This window comes from Onychomys torridus, chromosome 9, assembly GCF_903995425.1.
Source record: "Onychomys torridus chromosome 9, mOncTor1.1, whole genome shotgun sequence".
In the NCBI taxonomy this organism is placed as follows: domain Eukaryota; kingdom Metazoa; phylum Chordata; class Mammalia; order Rodentia; family Cricetidae; genus Onychomys; species Onychomys torridus.
This window is the reverse complement of record NC_050451.1, coordinates 110440545-110456570: the sequence shown is the minus strand read 5'-3', so window position 1 is coordinate 110456570 and position 16026 is coordinate 110440545. Positions and strand designations below refer to the sequence as shown.

General features: G+C 46.9%; 1 protein-coding gene and 1 long non-coding RNA gene across 2 annotated transcripts; one reads left to right on the top strand and one right to left on the bottom strand.

Annotated features, from left to right (window-relative positions):
* Positions 1-4600: 4600 nt before the first annotated feature.
* Positions 4601-7340, bottom strand: LOC118591500. The gene is made up of 2 exons (XR_004945933.1): positions 6775-7340; positions 4601-5954 (listed from the first exon to the last, which is right to left on the bottom strand). It is a non-coding gene; the product is annotated as an uncharacterized LOC118591500 (long non-coding RNA).
* On the top strand, positions 5961-12159 carry Zic5 (Zic family member 5). The gene is made up of 2 exons (XM_036199873.1): positions 5961-7528; positions 11597-12159. Exons 1-2 carry the CDS (start codon positions 6103-6105, stop codon positions 11983-11985), a joined length of 1815 nt encoding a protein of 604 aa, XP_036055766.1. The 5' UTR covers positions 5961-6102; the 3' UTR covers positions 11986-12159.
* The last annotated feature ends 3867 nt before the right edge of the window (positions 12160-16026 follow it).

Below are 16026 nucleotides of genomic sequence, written 5' to 3'. Positions count from 1 at the left end.
AAGGAATAAAATTGGGCTTAAAAAACAAAACAAACAAACAAAAAAAAAAACAGGAGCTGTGAGCAAAAGTATGGAATACATTGACTTTATATCTTAGACCAAAATAATATTCGTATTAATAATAATAATTTCCTTTTTTACAGGGTTCTAGTATCACCATCATCTATATCACAGGGTTAAAATACAACAAGCTCATCAACAGGATATTAAGTTGAAGGTCATTTTTGATTCTGCTTTCTCAGCTACTACTAAGTTGGGTGACCCCTGACCTATGAAAGACCACATGTGTATTCTGAGAAGCCCCCTCTGTAAAACCCACCTAGAACAAAAGTCTTCTGTCAGGACTTTAGAAAGGTGTAATGTAGAAGAAGAGGAAGTTGTGAAAAGCCCAGCCAAAGCTTTAACTGTCAAGTAACATTGAGAAGGAGGGTGTAGTGAAGATCCCATCAGACAAAGCTTTCCCATGGCTTCACTTCCTTCTCTTCTAGTTAACTCTGTAGTTGAGATAATTTAGAAAAAACAAAAAACAAAAACAACCCTCAGTATAAAATCTGTGCCCACCAGTAGTTTAGTGACAAGAATGTAAATACTTTTGTGCTTCTCAGAATGGGGGTGAAAAGGCCGTCAGCCCCCAACCCCTCCCAACTGGGTGACAGTGATTGTGGTTTTGGAATAAGAAGAGAATTAATGGTCCTCTTTTTTATAGGAATGTTTTCAGTGCTGGAAGACAAAACAAAAACAAACAGACAAAAAAATAAAGGAGGAGGCTTAGCTTACAGGAGCATATTTAATTATTTCAAAGATTGTTATCCTTTGGGCTCCCAGGCAAACCCGGAGGTTGAATGCCGACAAGCCAGCAGCTTTCCAATAAAGTGCAGTATTATTGCAGTAGACTTTGTAATAGAATTTTCTATGCTGTCATTCATAAATAACAGTGCCATATGTCAGCCATATTGCTTACACAAGTCAAACCATCAACACGTCACTGTTTGATTTATCTCAACAGTGCCTTCAAATACTGATGTGTAGACACTGAAGGGGCGTTTAGTAGGAGGACAATACTCAAATTTAGAAATAAATAAATACATTGAAGTTTCTGCTTGCATCTTTATCTGACTTCCAAGACTGTCAAGTTTGAGAGATGAAGAAAAATCCATTTCAGGCTTAAAAAAAAAATAAAAATTAGGCTTTTGTGTGAACCTTGACAATATATAAACATTTTGTGGCTGTCACTTGGACCTTCTGAGCATATTTTAGGATAAAGCAGTGTGTTTCTCAAGAAATCTTCAATCCTAGTGGTCAAAGGCCTTTCTCAAATAACCTCTATTTCTGACAGTAAAAATAATTTTGAACCAAATGGGAATACTTGACCACAGGCAGATTTCACATAACTTATCTTTGGAACTGTAGAAGTAAGTTGATTTTTTTTTTTTCTTCCCCAACAGCTTGTCAATGCAAAGGTCAAGTGGATACAGGATGGGGCCAGTTCTTCACTATCCAAAGGATTCAGACAAAACACCCCCCCACCCCACCCAATCTAGCGTCTTGGTTTTAGGAACACAGTCGTGACTTTTGTCTTCCCATCTCCATCATGCCCTCGAATGTGTGACAGGAATCATAAACCTGAGAATAAAGCACGTTTTTTGGCTATCCCTCGCACCACACGTGTCCGTGGAGCCTGAAGATTCCGTACGAGTTCAGAAGGGCGGGAAAGTGGCAATCCCCAAAGAGATGGCTCAGAGGGCTGCAAATTGCCACCGGACGGTTTTGAGCACCAAGGTGTCTGAGACCAGTCGTAGCTCCTGTGCCAGACTAATCTGTGAGCAGTGAGGACGCGAGAGCGGAGAATCTGGTCTCTGTCCGAGTGGCCAGGAGAGTCGACTCTAGACCTTGCTGCCTTGGAAGCCTAGTGAACCTGATTTGGGAAGTGTCTCTTCACCCACAGTCGCCATCTCTTCCTGCCTTTATAGAGCTCCGCTAAAATGAGGATTTACTGGTCCGCTTGCCTTTCTGGCTCCGGCTTGTAGAAAACTCTGGGTGAACTATCACCACAATCCTCATGCCTGCTAGCAATTCCCAACCTGCATGAGTTGAGCGCCGCTTGGCCATTCTCGCCCAGGTTCAATGGTCCTTCGCCAGGAGTCCTGTGTGCCGGTTCGCCCTTGAACCCGCCTCGGGCTCAATCCCTAAGGCCCTAGACTGCAAATCCGCTCCGCACCTAGCCCTTCAGTGAGGAGGCGGCCTCTTAGAAACCACGCGGGACTGGCTAGTCGTAAAGCAATTGCAGGGGCAATAAAAAGGCATCTCGGTGGGTCTCCCCAGTTCCTTTCTTGTCCACCCTACCGTTCCCCCAAGTCTCCCCACGCCCGCCCGCCTGGAGAAACAATCAAACAAAGGCTCAAAAGCCAGGAAATGTCCAATTCACTTCCCTTAGAGTTTATTAATTGCCCACACCCATCGTAGGAAACTTGACTGTGTTAAGTGAGGCACGGAAGGCACCTGGAGCTGGGAGACGCAGCCCTCCCTCCCGACAGCGGGAAGCCTGCCTGCAACATCCCCAGGCGCCAAGTTCTGTGGCCTTTAGGCAGCTAAGCTGCAGCATGGCCGTCGGGTTCCGGCCAGCTGGGAGTTTGCGCCTTCCACTTCCCTGTGCCTTTGTTTGGGGGGCTAGAAAGAGGTTAGGGTTACTGGAGCAAACGCGAGGTCTGTAAATTTACGGCCGCCAAAGCCCGGGTTGCCTCCAGCACTGGTATTTCCAAAGCATGCTGTATCTCTGCCTTCATACAAGGACCTCTGCAGCAGAAAGTGTAGATCAGGGCTTGAGTTTTGGGAAGTGGCCCTGAAGACCAGTTCCACCATCAGAACAGGATAACAGTCCACAGAAAAGGAAGGAATTAGCACGAATACATCTATTACTCCCTGCTTTGGAAATCAGAACATTATTCTCTTCAAAACTCTGGAAATTGTTGTTTGTTTAGGGAGTGTGACATAGTTATTGCGTCCTTAGAAAGTTGGGATTTAAGGGGGTTTGGGGTTGGCTCCCAAACAGCTTGAAAAAGAGACAGCACCTGGGGTCAGGCAGGTCATCACAATAACAAAAAGCGCGTCTACAAAATAAAAAGCCCTTTTATAAAGCAAGGCAATCCCGGAAATCCACAGCGAGCCTTCCTGATGACCAAGTAGCTAGGCCTATTCTCAGGTTTAATTGGCAGGCGGTTTATTGGCGCCTTATTGGTGTTGATTGAAATTTTGCTCCCGAGCCCTTTCTTTCAAGAATTAGCATCTCAAATCGATTTACCTGAGTCAATTATCTTTTTAGGGTCTGGGTTGGGTCATAAATTTGAATATTCATTAAACTCACTTTAAAATATTCCCTTTCCAGTCACCACCCAAATATTTGTTGTTTCCTAAAAAAGTGTTTTCTTTCCTTCCTTCCTTCCTTCCTTCCTTCCTTCCTTCCTCCCTCCCTCCCTCCCTCCCTCTCTTTCCTTCCTTCCTTCCTTCTTTCTTTCTTTCTTTCTTTCTTTCTTTCTCTTTCTTTCTTTCTTTTTAGGTCTCCCATAAAAAGAAATTGATCAGGGAGCTATATTTGAATTAAGACATATTAAATCGATGACAGATACATATCATGCTGTGTTTAACAAGAGTTGTACAAGGAGGCGGGTTCCAGATTCCACACGGCTCTGCTGCAGCATTATCCACATTTTTATAGCCTTTCCTTCATGCCTCCATCCATTAAACCATTAAGTTTCAGCAATTCAATGAAACAAAGCGGTTATAATTTTGATGAAAAGCCATTTTGAAGGGGGTGGAGGTACCCATTTTATTGTACAATAAAATTGCTCGAAGGTCTATATTATAAACTAGGTTGTACTTATTTTCTTTATTCACTTTTGAGTTTAGTTTGTTTTGCTGATAACCTGCAGGAACGTACTCCAAGCTGTCATTACTGCCAGTATGGACATTCATTGCCAAGAGGCTGAAATAAAGGAAAATCATTTGAAATGTCCTTTAAGAAAATGAAGACAGTGGTAATAATTCCCAACGTGACACTTCCTTTATACACCATCTATACAGATGGCACCATTCTCCACCAACCTTTCTATGGTTGGCTCAGAATATTTAAGTCCCTGAAACAAGTCATCAAAAAATTCTCTTCCCCAAATACAGATGTGGATTTGATTACTGCCACTGTGTGTGTGTGTGTGTGTGTGTGTGTGTGTGTGTGTGCTTCTGCTCATGCTCTTTGCATTTTCCTTAGCTTTAAACTTCATTTAAGCTAACAAAAAAAGGCATTTAGAATGTGATGGCATGGTTGTCAGCTTTGTAAGAGAAATGGCATTCCCAAGGTTCACAGGGAAACTGCTGCAGCATGGTTCACACCGGTGTCAATGGCGCCAGCAAACCAACTCTTTTGAAATAATACTTATTTATTTTGAGGGCTATGATCTGATGACAGCTTTTGGGGGGTTGATCTTTCCTCAAGCTGCAAACAAATTAAGCTTGAGCATGGTTTATTGCTCTCTTGCCCCGTTACCTCCCACCCACCCCACTCTCCACCTCCGGATGTAGGGGGGAATCATATTCGACTCATTATTACTACTTTATAGATGATTTTATTGAGGGGATCAAAATATTTTTGCTCGAGTTTGAGCATTTTAGAACATCACAAAATTAAGAGTATTTTATTAAAATAAAGAACAAACGACACTTTGGGCGACTGAAACTCCTATTTAAAAGGGGGTCTCACATTTCTCCCACGGCTCCGCCATGATGTAGAGACCGACTTCTATTTTTAAAACGGGTTTGGTGGCAAATGGATGCAAAGGGATAGCATTCACTAAAACTCAGGGCGTGGGATCCTAGGATTTTTTTATTTTTATTTCCAAGCATGGCATTTCAGTTTAAGAAGGAGGAAGCTTATTCTGTTAATAAACAAATAGGCAAGATGCCTACTGATTTTAAAACATTTTATTTGGTGTACTCCAACTTGTGGTCCTTCCAGAGAAATTGAGGCACAAATGAGGAGTGCCTTCTGGGCAGGAAGGAGAGATTCACTTAAAGGACGTCTCTTATTTCACGGCTTCACTTAGGAGAGACGCTATTTAGCCTTCTCTGCCACTGTATCTATGAGAGGCAAAAGTTAGCTTGGCTCTCTCTCCACATTCCCACTTCTCTGCCCCTCATGAGATCTCATTGGAAGTAGCAGATCTAGAACCCATGAGCAGTGAGCCCATTCCTTTGAACTATGTTGAATGGCAACCCACGGTCTAAGCAAGACTGTTCCTTTGGGGATTTATTGGATATTATTTTGACTTTGGTATTTTGCCAAGCTCCATCAAATTGTTTTGCAACCAATAACGTTTAATAACCGTCCTCATTCTGCCTCCAGTCTACACCCCACGTGGGCCCAGAGCAAGTCAAGGTCCATATAAGAAGTCTCTGGCATCGCTACAGATACCATGGCAGGATGGTCACTTGGTCCAGAGAGCAGCTAGGTATCATCCAAGAGAGGAGGTAGAAAGTGTTCGGGTACTACCCTCCTTGGTTTCTTCCCCACCCCCACCCCCGTGGCTTTAACGGTGGTCTGGAGGTCCCTTGACCCCTCGCAATTGGGTGCACTCTGGCGGAGACTCTCTCTACACCAGGCGCGTCGACCGAACGTTCACAGGTGACCGAGTGCGCAGGCCAAGCACAAACTTTCTACAAGTGGAACTTGGGCATCCGGGGGTAAACCGGCATGCAGAGCTCCTGCGGAGGAGGGGGCGCGAAGTGAAAACGCAGGCGGTCTCGAGCACGGGGGCGGTTTCCCGCTGAGCCCAGAGCCTGAACCGGAGCCAATCGCGCAGCCGAGGCAGCTGCCAATCACACGGCTCCCTCCAATCCCACCCGTGCCATTTCCAAAAACTCGGTCCCACTGTGCAGCTCAAATGTGGTGTTCACTCTGCCAATCGCTGGAGGATAGAAAGGGGACAAGAATAAGCAGTTAGGAGGCCAAGACACAAGAAGTTAAAGAGCGCCTAATATATACATGTTTTTGAAGGCGGGCAGAGAGGGAAAAAAGTGCCCCCAGCGAGGGTCTATGGGCCTGATTGTATAGTTATGATGGAGCCCCCTTTGAGCAAGAGGAACCCGCCAGCGCTGAGATTAGCGGATTTGGCAACGGCTCAGGCCCAACAGCTTCAGAATATGACAGGCTTCCCGGTGCTGGCCGGCCCGCCCGCCCACTCCCAACTCCACGCCGCCGCCGCGCATCTCCACCCGCGGGACCCAGACACTGACCCCGGCGCGGCCAGCACTGCGCTCGGACCCGAGCACATGGCACAGGCCAGTGGGCATGGCCCCAGCCCTCCAGCTCAGGCGCTCCAGGGACAGCCCCAGGCTCCCGCACCCGCTGCCCGCTCCGCGGCCTCAGAGGCGCACCCGGGCGCCCGCACCCACCCCGACGGCGGGGGCAGCGGTGGCGCGCAAGCCTCGGCGCCCCCGCCTCCAGCCCCTCCTCTTCCTCCCTCCCAGTCCCCCTCTCCCCCTCCCCCGCCTCCTCCTTCTGCCCTCTCGGGCTACACCGCCACCAACAGTGGCGGCGGCGGCAGCAGCGGCAAAGGCCACAGCAGGGACTTCGTCCTCCGGAGGGACCTTTCCGCCACGGCCCCCGCGGCGGCCATGCACGGGGCCCCGCTCGGAGGGGAGCAGCGGTCCGGCAGCAGCTCCCCCCAGCACCCGACCCCGCCTCCCCACCCGGCCGGGATGTTCATCTCGGCCAGCGGCACCTACGCGGGCCGGGACGGTGGCGGCCCCGCGCTCTTTCCCGCGCTGCACGACTCTCCCGGGGCTCCTGGCGGCCACCCGCTCAACGGCCAGATGCGCTTAGGGCTGGCGGCCGCTGCGGCGGCTGCGGCCGAGCTGTACGGCCGCGCGGAGCCACCCTTCGCTCCGCGCTCAGGGGACGCGCACTACGGGGCGGTGGCGGCCGCCGCGGCCGCCGCCTTGCACGGCTACGGAGCCGTGAACTTAAACCTGAACCTGGCTGCAGCCGCGGCGGCCGCGGCGGCCGCGGGGCCCGGGCCCCACCTGCAGCACCACGCGCCGCCCCCGGCGCCGCCGCCGGCGCCCGCGCCGCACCCGCACCACCCCCACCTCCCGGGGGCGGCCGGGGCCTTCCTGCGCTACATGCGGCAGCCAATCAAGCGGGAGCTCATCTGCAAGTGGCTGGACCCCGAGGAGCTGGCCGGGCCGCCGCCGCCGCTCGGGGCCAGCAGCGCCAAGCCCTGCTCCAAAACTTTCGGCACCATGCACGAGCTGGTGAACCACGTCACCGTGGAGCACGTGGGCGGCCCGGAGCAGAGCAGCCACGTCTGCTTCTGGGAGGACTGTCCGCGCGAGGGCAAGCCCTTCAAGGCCAAGTACAAACTCATCAACCACATCCGCGTGCACACCGGCGAGAAGCCCTTCCCCTGCCCGTTCCCGGGCTGCGGCAAGGTCTTCGCGCGCTCCGAGAACCTCAAGATCCATAAGCGCACTCATACAGGTGGGTGTCTGTCCCCGGCCGCGCCGCCGCCGCCGCCGCCTCCTAGCCGTTGCTTCGCCTTCTACTCGCTTTCATTTTTCCCTCCTTCTGCTGCTTCTCCGCATACGTATAACCCGGACATGTGACTTCTTTTTTTTTTCTCTCCTCCCCCCCCTTTTTTTCTATGAATAAGTAATTCGATAGCATACACAGGCCCCGCGCTGGCCTCCCTCTTGGCTGAGTCTCCAGCGCGCCCGCAGCCCCTCCGCCGGGACCGGCAAAGCGCTCCAGCCGCTACCGCCTCCGCCGCCGCCCAGGAGCAGCAGCAGCAGCACCAGCAGGAAGGCGCCCAGGACGGTCGGCAGCCCCCACGCGCCCGGCCTCGGGAGGTCCAGAGGCCCTTGGGGAAGGGACCTCTGCCTGGGGTCGCCCGGTGGCACCTTCCTTCCCCACGGGACGCAGGCCTCGAGCGACCGCTGCCTTGCCGAGATACGGCGTGGGAGGGGCGCGTGGGATTTGCTGCTCTTTGGGGGTTGATCGGTGCGGCCTCACCCGGGAAGAGGGGTCCCGGTGCTTCCGGGGCCGGTTGAGGAAGGCCTGAGGGAGAGAGTACAGCACCCTGGGACCTCAGGAGGCCTCCAGCCATTCACACGAAGTCTTCTTACACGCTCTTCATGGGCGCGCATCTCACACTTGTTCACATATTCCTGACCTCGTGCACGCACTCCTGACACCGCGACTTCCCTTGCACATACATCCTCACTCAACACTTCATTTACATACCCTCACGCACCCACTCACTCACATTCCATCGGCTCTACCTAGAGTGTGTTGGGTTTTTGTCCTTTTAAAGAAAGTTCTAGTCCCGGTGAGGGTGGTTTCCTGGGTCGGCAAGGCCTACCCCTCTGCGGAACTTGGGGAAAACCCAACTCCTTGAGCATCCCCGCTCCCACTGTACCCAATGTCGTGGCTGTGGTGAGGAAGGCTGAGGCGTGGGCCGTGGAGGGATGGGTCCAGTATCCCAGTAGAATGCACAATCGCGCCAGGCTGAAGCGCTGTGGAGCGCGGGTTTATTCGGGATTTATATGATAGGCAATATTACTCCTCCGAGGACACTTAGGTAACCCGAGTTTACATTCAATAATCACTTGACTGATTTATCTGCGCATCAGAGACGAAGAGGCAGCCGCAATCATGGGCCCTTGTGTAGGGCCTACGGCCCTGAGGCCTTGAGGACTTTATAAGAGCATCCTAGTTTGCAGCCCCAGGCCTTGCTCTTGTGGCCCTACACCTTGCAGACCTCCCTGTGACTCGGAGAACCCGCACAAGGACAGGACCTACGTTTTCCCTGGGGCCTCTTTTTTTTTTTTTTTCCCTTCCCTTTCTGTAACTGGAATCAATTCCCTTTAATGACTTTTCCAAACGGAAACTTCCCACGAGACTCTCATAAAAACAACCAGGCTAGCTAAGGCAGCTGCGTGCTCAACACTTCCCCCACGCAGCCAGAGCTAAAGGAAACTTGAAAATGCTGTGCAGGAGGCTTTGGGCCCTCTCCACTTTCCCAGGCCTCGGGAAGTGAGTGGACCTTACCCTGGAGGCTGCTGGCAGCTGACCAAGGAGAAACTGACTGACAGACACATTGAGGCTTTTGGGTTCCCACAGGATAGGCTACCCTCTGACCCTATCTGAGGCAGCAAGTGGTGGAGGGGACCTGCGGCGGGATTTTCTTTCTGGTTCCACATAATGGGGATGGTTACATTTCTTGTTCCCACTCCCAGAGGCTACATGGACCCTTGGTGGAGCTTGTGGGGTGCCCCTCGAGAGGGATGGATGCTGGTACCACAGGATTCAGCTCATAGCGAGAATGCTAGTGTTAGGATGTCCCAGGCCTTTCTGAGCCATTGGACATTGTATGGAGCGATAGAACATCTCTCCTTCCTTTCCTCCCTGCCACACTGCCTTCCCTTGTGGGGTTATCTGGGATCCCAGAACAGATGGATCAAAGGACTAATCCCCAGGCCACTCCTGAAGGCCTGTTTCCTGACCCACGTGCCCTCAGCTGCATTTATAACCTGTGTCTGGCCGATGTCTAGAGGGAGTTGGCAAGATCTAGGCAATATCCACACTGCTCTTTGCTACAAGCACCAAGTCTCCAAAACTCTGACATGACCTCTCTGTCCGTGTCTGTAACGGAAACACTGGGGTCGCCCAGCCCTTCTGGTTAGGACTTCCTAGGCCCCTAAACAACATGGGCTGTTCAATTATATCTAGCTTCCTTTTCTTCCTCTCTTTTCCTGGCCTTTATTCCCTTCTTCCTTGCTTTCCAGCCTGTGTCTCCTTCACTGAGCCCTGCGACTCTTTCTCCAGGTCATGGAGGAACCAGCAATATTCAAAACACTTGTTTTTCCCAATCCAAGATATGTAGGCTGCTCAGAAAAAGAATTTTGAAATGTAATGCATTTGCTTAGAATGCATAAAACCATTTAAGCCTCCATATCGAAGGGCTGATTATACATATGTATAGTACATGTATATAAACGTATAACACATAATATGTATTTAAAGATTGCTTATGTTAAATGAGGTTCACCTTGGACCTACAGTGTAACACGGAAATCCTGACAAATTGGTGTTCTGGAGGAAGGGGTTAATTTTGTTTTGTTCCATCCCTTCTGTAGAGAATTTTAAAGGTGGTGGTTATCGATGTGAGTTGTGTATCCCTTCCACTGGTGGATTAATGTAGAAGGCACATTTCAAGAGTAACTAATTTCATTTTTCAACAGTATTTCCAGTTATGGAGAGTTATATTTTAGGCATCTAAATACTTTCAGCTGTGTTATGCTCTGGCATTGGAGCAGTTACCATTGATGAGATATGAAAGAAAAAAGAGCTCATTGAAATATTTGTAGGGAGAAAATAAAATAATTAACCAAAGAGATTTATCTACTGTTATGCCTTTTGAAATATACTATCTAAAAGAACATTGCTCTATGTTCTGTGTCAGAGCAGCTGCTGGTTTGTTTTGTTTTTTTAATCCTCTTAATTGAAAGAAAATTAGTATAAAAAACAGCACTATGAGATGACTTATTCAGTTTTGGGCCTGAATACCTCAAGCTCATAGATACTGATGTCAGAGGGAAACTCAGTTATGATCTAACCTGTTGTCATCTTATCTTGTTTATAAACACCAAAGTGATTTGGCTAAATCTCCCTAGTTACAGCTAACTAAGTGGTCTCCCTTCCTGGTCGTGTGGCATTGTGTTTAAGGAGTGTGTTCTCGGGGCTGATGGGTAAATTAAAAAGTGACAGGCCAAAGGAGAATGACGCAAGCTGTCAGGGTAAGTTTCCTTGGGGCACAGGCAGGTTCTGCTGAGGCTGCAGTGTTTACTGGAATCTGCTCCTTGGAGTTATGGGGTCGTTGGTGGAATGCAGACGCCAATGGCCTGACCTCTGCCCAGCCAGCTTTGTAAGATCTCGGGATAAGATTATGTGTTGCACAGGCTTGTTCAGTTTCTCTTTCTTTTCCTACCAGTGAAATCTAGGGAGAGTCTCAATAACATGCCATTGTCATCTTACTGTGCCCCCGAGCTACTGGAAATTAGTATATATGTTCATGTTTGTTTTCTTTGTCTTTGATTTCCACTCTACCCATTGTTTTGGAAATATGGTTTCATCGGTGTTTATCTTAACAGGGGAATCTTGCACTTGAATTCTTCTGTGTTCAGACCCTAAGGGAGTGTGTGTGTGTGTGTGTGTGTGTGTGTGTGTGTGTGTGTGAGAGAGAGTGAGCATGGAGGCCCTTAGTGGCCTTTAGAGGCACATCCTGGACTTTACTTAGATTTCACTCTGACTCCTCTGGTGCTATAGGAGCCAACATCTGGTCCCTCACAACCCAAGTCCAAGCAAAGCCTCCAGGCCAGTCCTTGTAGTGTCTCCTCCCTTGCATCCCTGGAATACTGCAGTTAGGAATAGAGCTGGGAGTTGCTCTTGGTGGGGGGACAGGAATGCACCCCTGGTTCTATTCTAAGAGTTCTTCAAATGAGAGGTCTCTTGGAAGCCATTGTTAACCTTTCCTGTGTTTTGTTACAGGGGAAAAGCCTTTCAAATGTGAATTTGACGGCTGTGACAGGAAGTTTGCCAACAGCAGTGATCGAAAGAAGCACTCCCATGTCCATACCAGCGACAAGCCCTACTACTGTAAGATTCGAGGCTGTGATAAGTCCTATACTCACCCAAGCTCTCTGAGGAAGCACATGAAGATTCACTGCAAGTCCCCCCCACCTTCTCCAGGAGCGCTTGGTTACTCGTCGGTGGGGGACACTCTGTCCCCTCAAATGGCCAACCTCAATGAGTGGTACGTTTGCCAGGCCAGTGGGGCCCCCAGCCACCTCCACACACCTTCCAGCAATGGAACCACCTCTGAGTCTGAAGATGAGGAGATGTATGGGAACCCTGAAGTTGTGCGGACGATACACTAGAATGGTTATGAATAAGTATGGTAGTAAGTGGGAGTCCTTGGACCACAGCCTAACCTGAGACAAACTGGTGACTCAGACTTGCCACCGGGTCTAATTAGCCCTATTTATTCAGTATGAAACCCTATGGTGTTTATACATTTAATTAATTTAATTAAGATATTTGGGTTTGTTTTTTTTTTTCTCTTTCTTGTAAAAAAACAAAAAACAAACAAAAACAAAAACAGGATCGGAGATACAGCTCAGTGGTAGAGCAATCGCCTAGCATGCATGAGGCCCTGGGTTCAATCTCTTAACACTGAAGAACAAAAAAGTAATAGCAAACAGATAAAAAGCAACTAAGCTGGACTTGTCCATTGCAGTGGGACAGGCCTGGAGGCAGAGCCTATAGAGGAAGATTAGTGGAGAAATTGAGATGCACACTGCCAGTACAGTGTGTGTGTGTGTGTGTGTGTGTGTGTGTGTGTGTGTATCTAGTAAATGGGAGAAAAAAGAACATTAAGTCAGACCTAACATATCAACCAGGCCCTCCCCATGTCCCGGAGTGCCTCTCAGATGCCTTTGGCTCCATAATGAGGGCTGCTTTTGAGCCTTCATGTAGAGACCTAATTCTGCAAAGGCCTCTTGATTGTAAAACACACGCTTGCTGCATTGACAACAGGTCCTGGACTGTGCCTGTATCCAAAAGTCTTTGTATAAAACAAACAAACAAACAAAACCTTAATTTCTAATATTTATCATTTTAATTCCTATGCTTTTATTACCAATCTCACCGTAACATGATATTTTTATACAGGATTGTTCCTTCAGTATCTTTCCTTGAGTGATTTTAAAGAAATGAAGCAAAAAAAAATAAATAAGCGAAGTGCAGCCACCTTGCTGTATCCCCCTGTATCATGCTACTGTGATTGTTCAAGCGGAGACAGAGGAGAGCTGCTAAGACAACTGGGAAACTGTGATCTTTTGTAAACTAGAGTAGTCTAAGTGCTTTCTTTTCCTTCTGCTGGGTTGTGCTGCCTTTTTGTTTTTAAACTGGGAATTTCAGATGCTGCTGCCTCTTGCTGCATCCTAACTGGTTGGGTAACAAGGAGTCATGAGTTTTGACCATGAGCTTTTTGGGGTGTCTGCACAGTAAAGGCTGAGGAGGTGTTATGGTGGCATTCTGCCTATTTTTTAAAGCTCTTTTTTAAAAAAAACAAAAAACAAAACCAAAACAGGCCAACTCCTTTTTATACTACTGTGTCAACCTTTTTTAAAAGTTATTTTAATGCATCTCTTTGACCTGCACCATGAGCACTGAATCCTCTTCCATTTGAAAATGACAGTGTAAAGCATATGATTTACACTACAAGAGGAGGAGTTGCTATTTATGTTGAATTTTTTAAAGGTCTATAGTTACCACCTAACACTGACGAATGTGTGACCTTTGCCAGAGCTGTCAAGCCAGGATGCAAAGGGTCAAGGACCTGGGACAATAACTCTTGGTCAGTTTATGTTCAGTTGGTACAACACATCTCCTGTGCAAACTGTAGTCCAGCAGAAACATCACACATATACTAAAGAGCACTAATTTATCCTCAGAGACCTTGAAGACACCCCCCAGGATTTGTAGAAATCTGTTTTGTGTGCTGTGAGTGGTTGATGTAGTCTTGTCATAGTTAATAAGTGTCTGTGAATACTTTTATTTGTACAGTTTTTTAATTAATTTATTTTTAAAGATCTTTTTCTTTTTCTGGAAGAGTTCAAAGCACACCAAAGAAATATATTATACATTTTGGTGAAAGATTGTCATTTATGATCCATGGTTTATTTAAAAAAAAAAGAAAAGAAAAGTGGGAAAATATAAAATATATTTTTAAGCTTACTTGAATGGACAAGGTAATGTGAAAACCCAAGACTCTTCCTGCATGTCTTTTTGCCTTGTGTTGATGAGATTATAGTTTATAGATATATTACTAGTACAATGCATGGTGCTGTTACATGGACACCTTTCAATGTTGTCTTCAGATTGTTACAGTAAATATGACACATGCAGACCCTCCTTTACAAAGAGAAAGACCCACAACTTGAATATAAAATAATTCTACTTTTTAAAAGTTTATATGATTTTTTTTTTCCCTGTTATTTACTTTCAAAGTCCTTTCAAATAGAAATGATAAGGTATGAACTTGGGTGGGATAACTTATGTACTGTAAATTTGTTAGGACAAAATATTCCTGATGTACGAGTTGTTTTATTTATACAACTTTTTCAATGGTAGTTTGCACTATTCTTTATCATGTTACAGGTTTATTTATTATGAAACAAAGGAATATGTATTTTATGTATTTTGCCATGCATAGGTTAACTCTGCCACAGATTTCTTGGTTCCTGATGCACCGAAAATAAAACCTTAAAGTGTGTACCTCCATTAGAGAGAATGATGATGGAATGGCAAATGTAATAAAGGTATTCTTCCTGTGTATTGCTACATTTTACCCAGTGGCATATCTCTGTCATCCTTTTAAAACAGAACAGTTGCTATGGTAGTGAACATTAGCTTTGCCCTTCCCTGATCTTCTTAGACTCTGAAGGGAATAGGGTAAGGGGGAGCTTGGCTTACTTACAGTTTTGTCTGGAGCAGCGATTCTCAACCTTCCTAATGGTGTGACCCTTTAATACAATTCCTCACGTTGTGGTGACCCCCAACCATAAAGTTATTTAACTGCTACTTAGTAACTAGTTTTGCTACTCTTATGAATCATAATGCAAATATCTGTGTTTTCTGTTGGTCTTGGCAACCCCTGTGAAAGGGTTGTTCAACCCCCAAAAGGGTCACAACCCACAGGCTGAGAACCACTGATCTAGAAATCCCAAGAAATGAATGAAAACAAATCCCTGCAGGTTACAAATATAGTTGCACAAATCTCAGTGCTGGTTCCTTCCACTAAAATTAGTAATGAGCTTAGTGACTGAAAAAAGTGAAGTTGAGCACTTCTTTGGTGCATTGCCTCCACACTAAAAGGAGAAAAAAGAAAAATAATTTTGAAAATAAAGTGAGAGGACAGTAAGACTTTCAGACATGAGGTGGTGGCAGCAAAACTGCTTGGGAACGATTTAAAATTATGAATGAAATTGACTAGTGGGTACCAGATCAACTCACTTCAGGTCATAGAGTGAGGGAGGATCAAATTACAATTCTAGTTTATTTTAGAGGGCAACAAAATGTTCCAGTGGCTCAAATTGATATATTTGCCAATTTGTGTTAGCAAGCCTGGCTGTTTACTTGGTTTTTTTTTGTGATCACCACTACAAAACAGATAAAAGGCAAGTATTTAAAAAACAATTGGTAGTCCTATCACTAAACATTTCTCCAAAAGGTTGGAGTGGCTTTTTAAAGTCAGGTCTGTTGAATGCAGTAAAGGTGAAACAGGTTGCCAACAGTTGTTTTAAGTCCGATGACAATAGCCAGCACACGAAGGAGGAAAACACTCATAAATGAGGCTCCAGTCAGTGGGAAAACTTACAGCTCTCTAATGAAGTTTCTTGTGAAAAGAAGAGCCATGGAGCCACCAAGACATGAATCATTCATGGGAAATATAAAAGATATCTGACGGTGAGCAGAGCCTTGTATAGAGTGTATAAAACAAGTTTCCCCTTCTTGTTTTCTGCTTTAAAGACACACAATCTCCCACTCCCAGCGTCCTCTGTCCGTCTGTAGAGTTAAAACTGACCACTGTTCGTCCTGAGCCACTTCAAAGTAATTTAGTCCAGAACGGAAGGCTTGGCGCTTGGACAATCTTCATGGTGTGTTAAGATTTCTATGGCAATTGGCAAGCAAGACGTTCCCATCTGAATATGTCTCAAAGAAAGCCACTTATTGACACTAAGTTGGCTATCATCAAAGACTTCATCTTCCCTCTGCAAAAAATGTGGCCTTTGCAAACAGTAAACCGGCCACCTTTGTTTTCCAGTCCAGGAGGCTCTTCAAACACACGGTTCCTTCCTCGGTTATATATTTCTCCTATTCAAATGTTCTTTAGTAAAACGAATGCTAGGGAAGTC

Bases quoted from the DNA above. Each gene is read 5' to 3' on its own strand.
- Zic5 (XM_036199873.1), top strand. From the start codon at position 6,103: ATGATGGAGCCCCCTTTGAGCAAGAGGAACCCGCCAGCGCTGAGATTA. The intron at 7,529-11,596 runs GTGGGTGTCTGT...GTTTTGTTACAG, and splicing joins CCATAAGCGCACTCATACAG to GGGAAAAGCCTTTCAAATGT.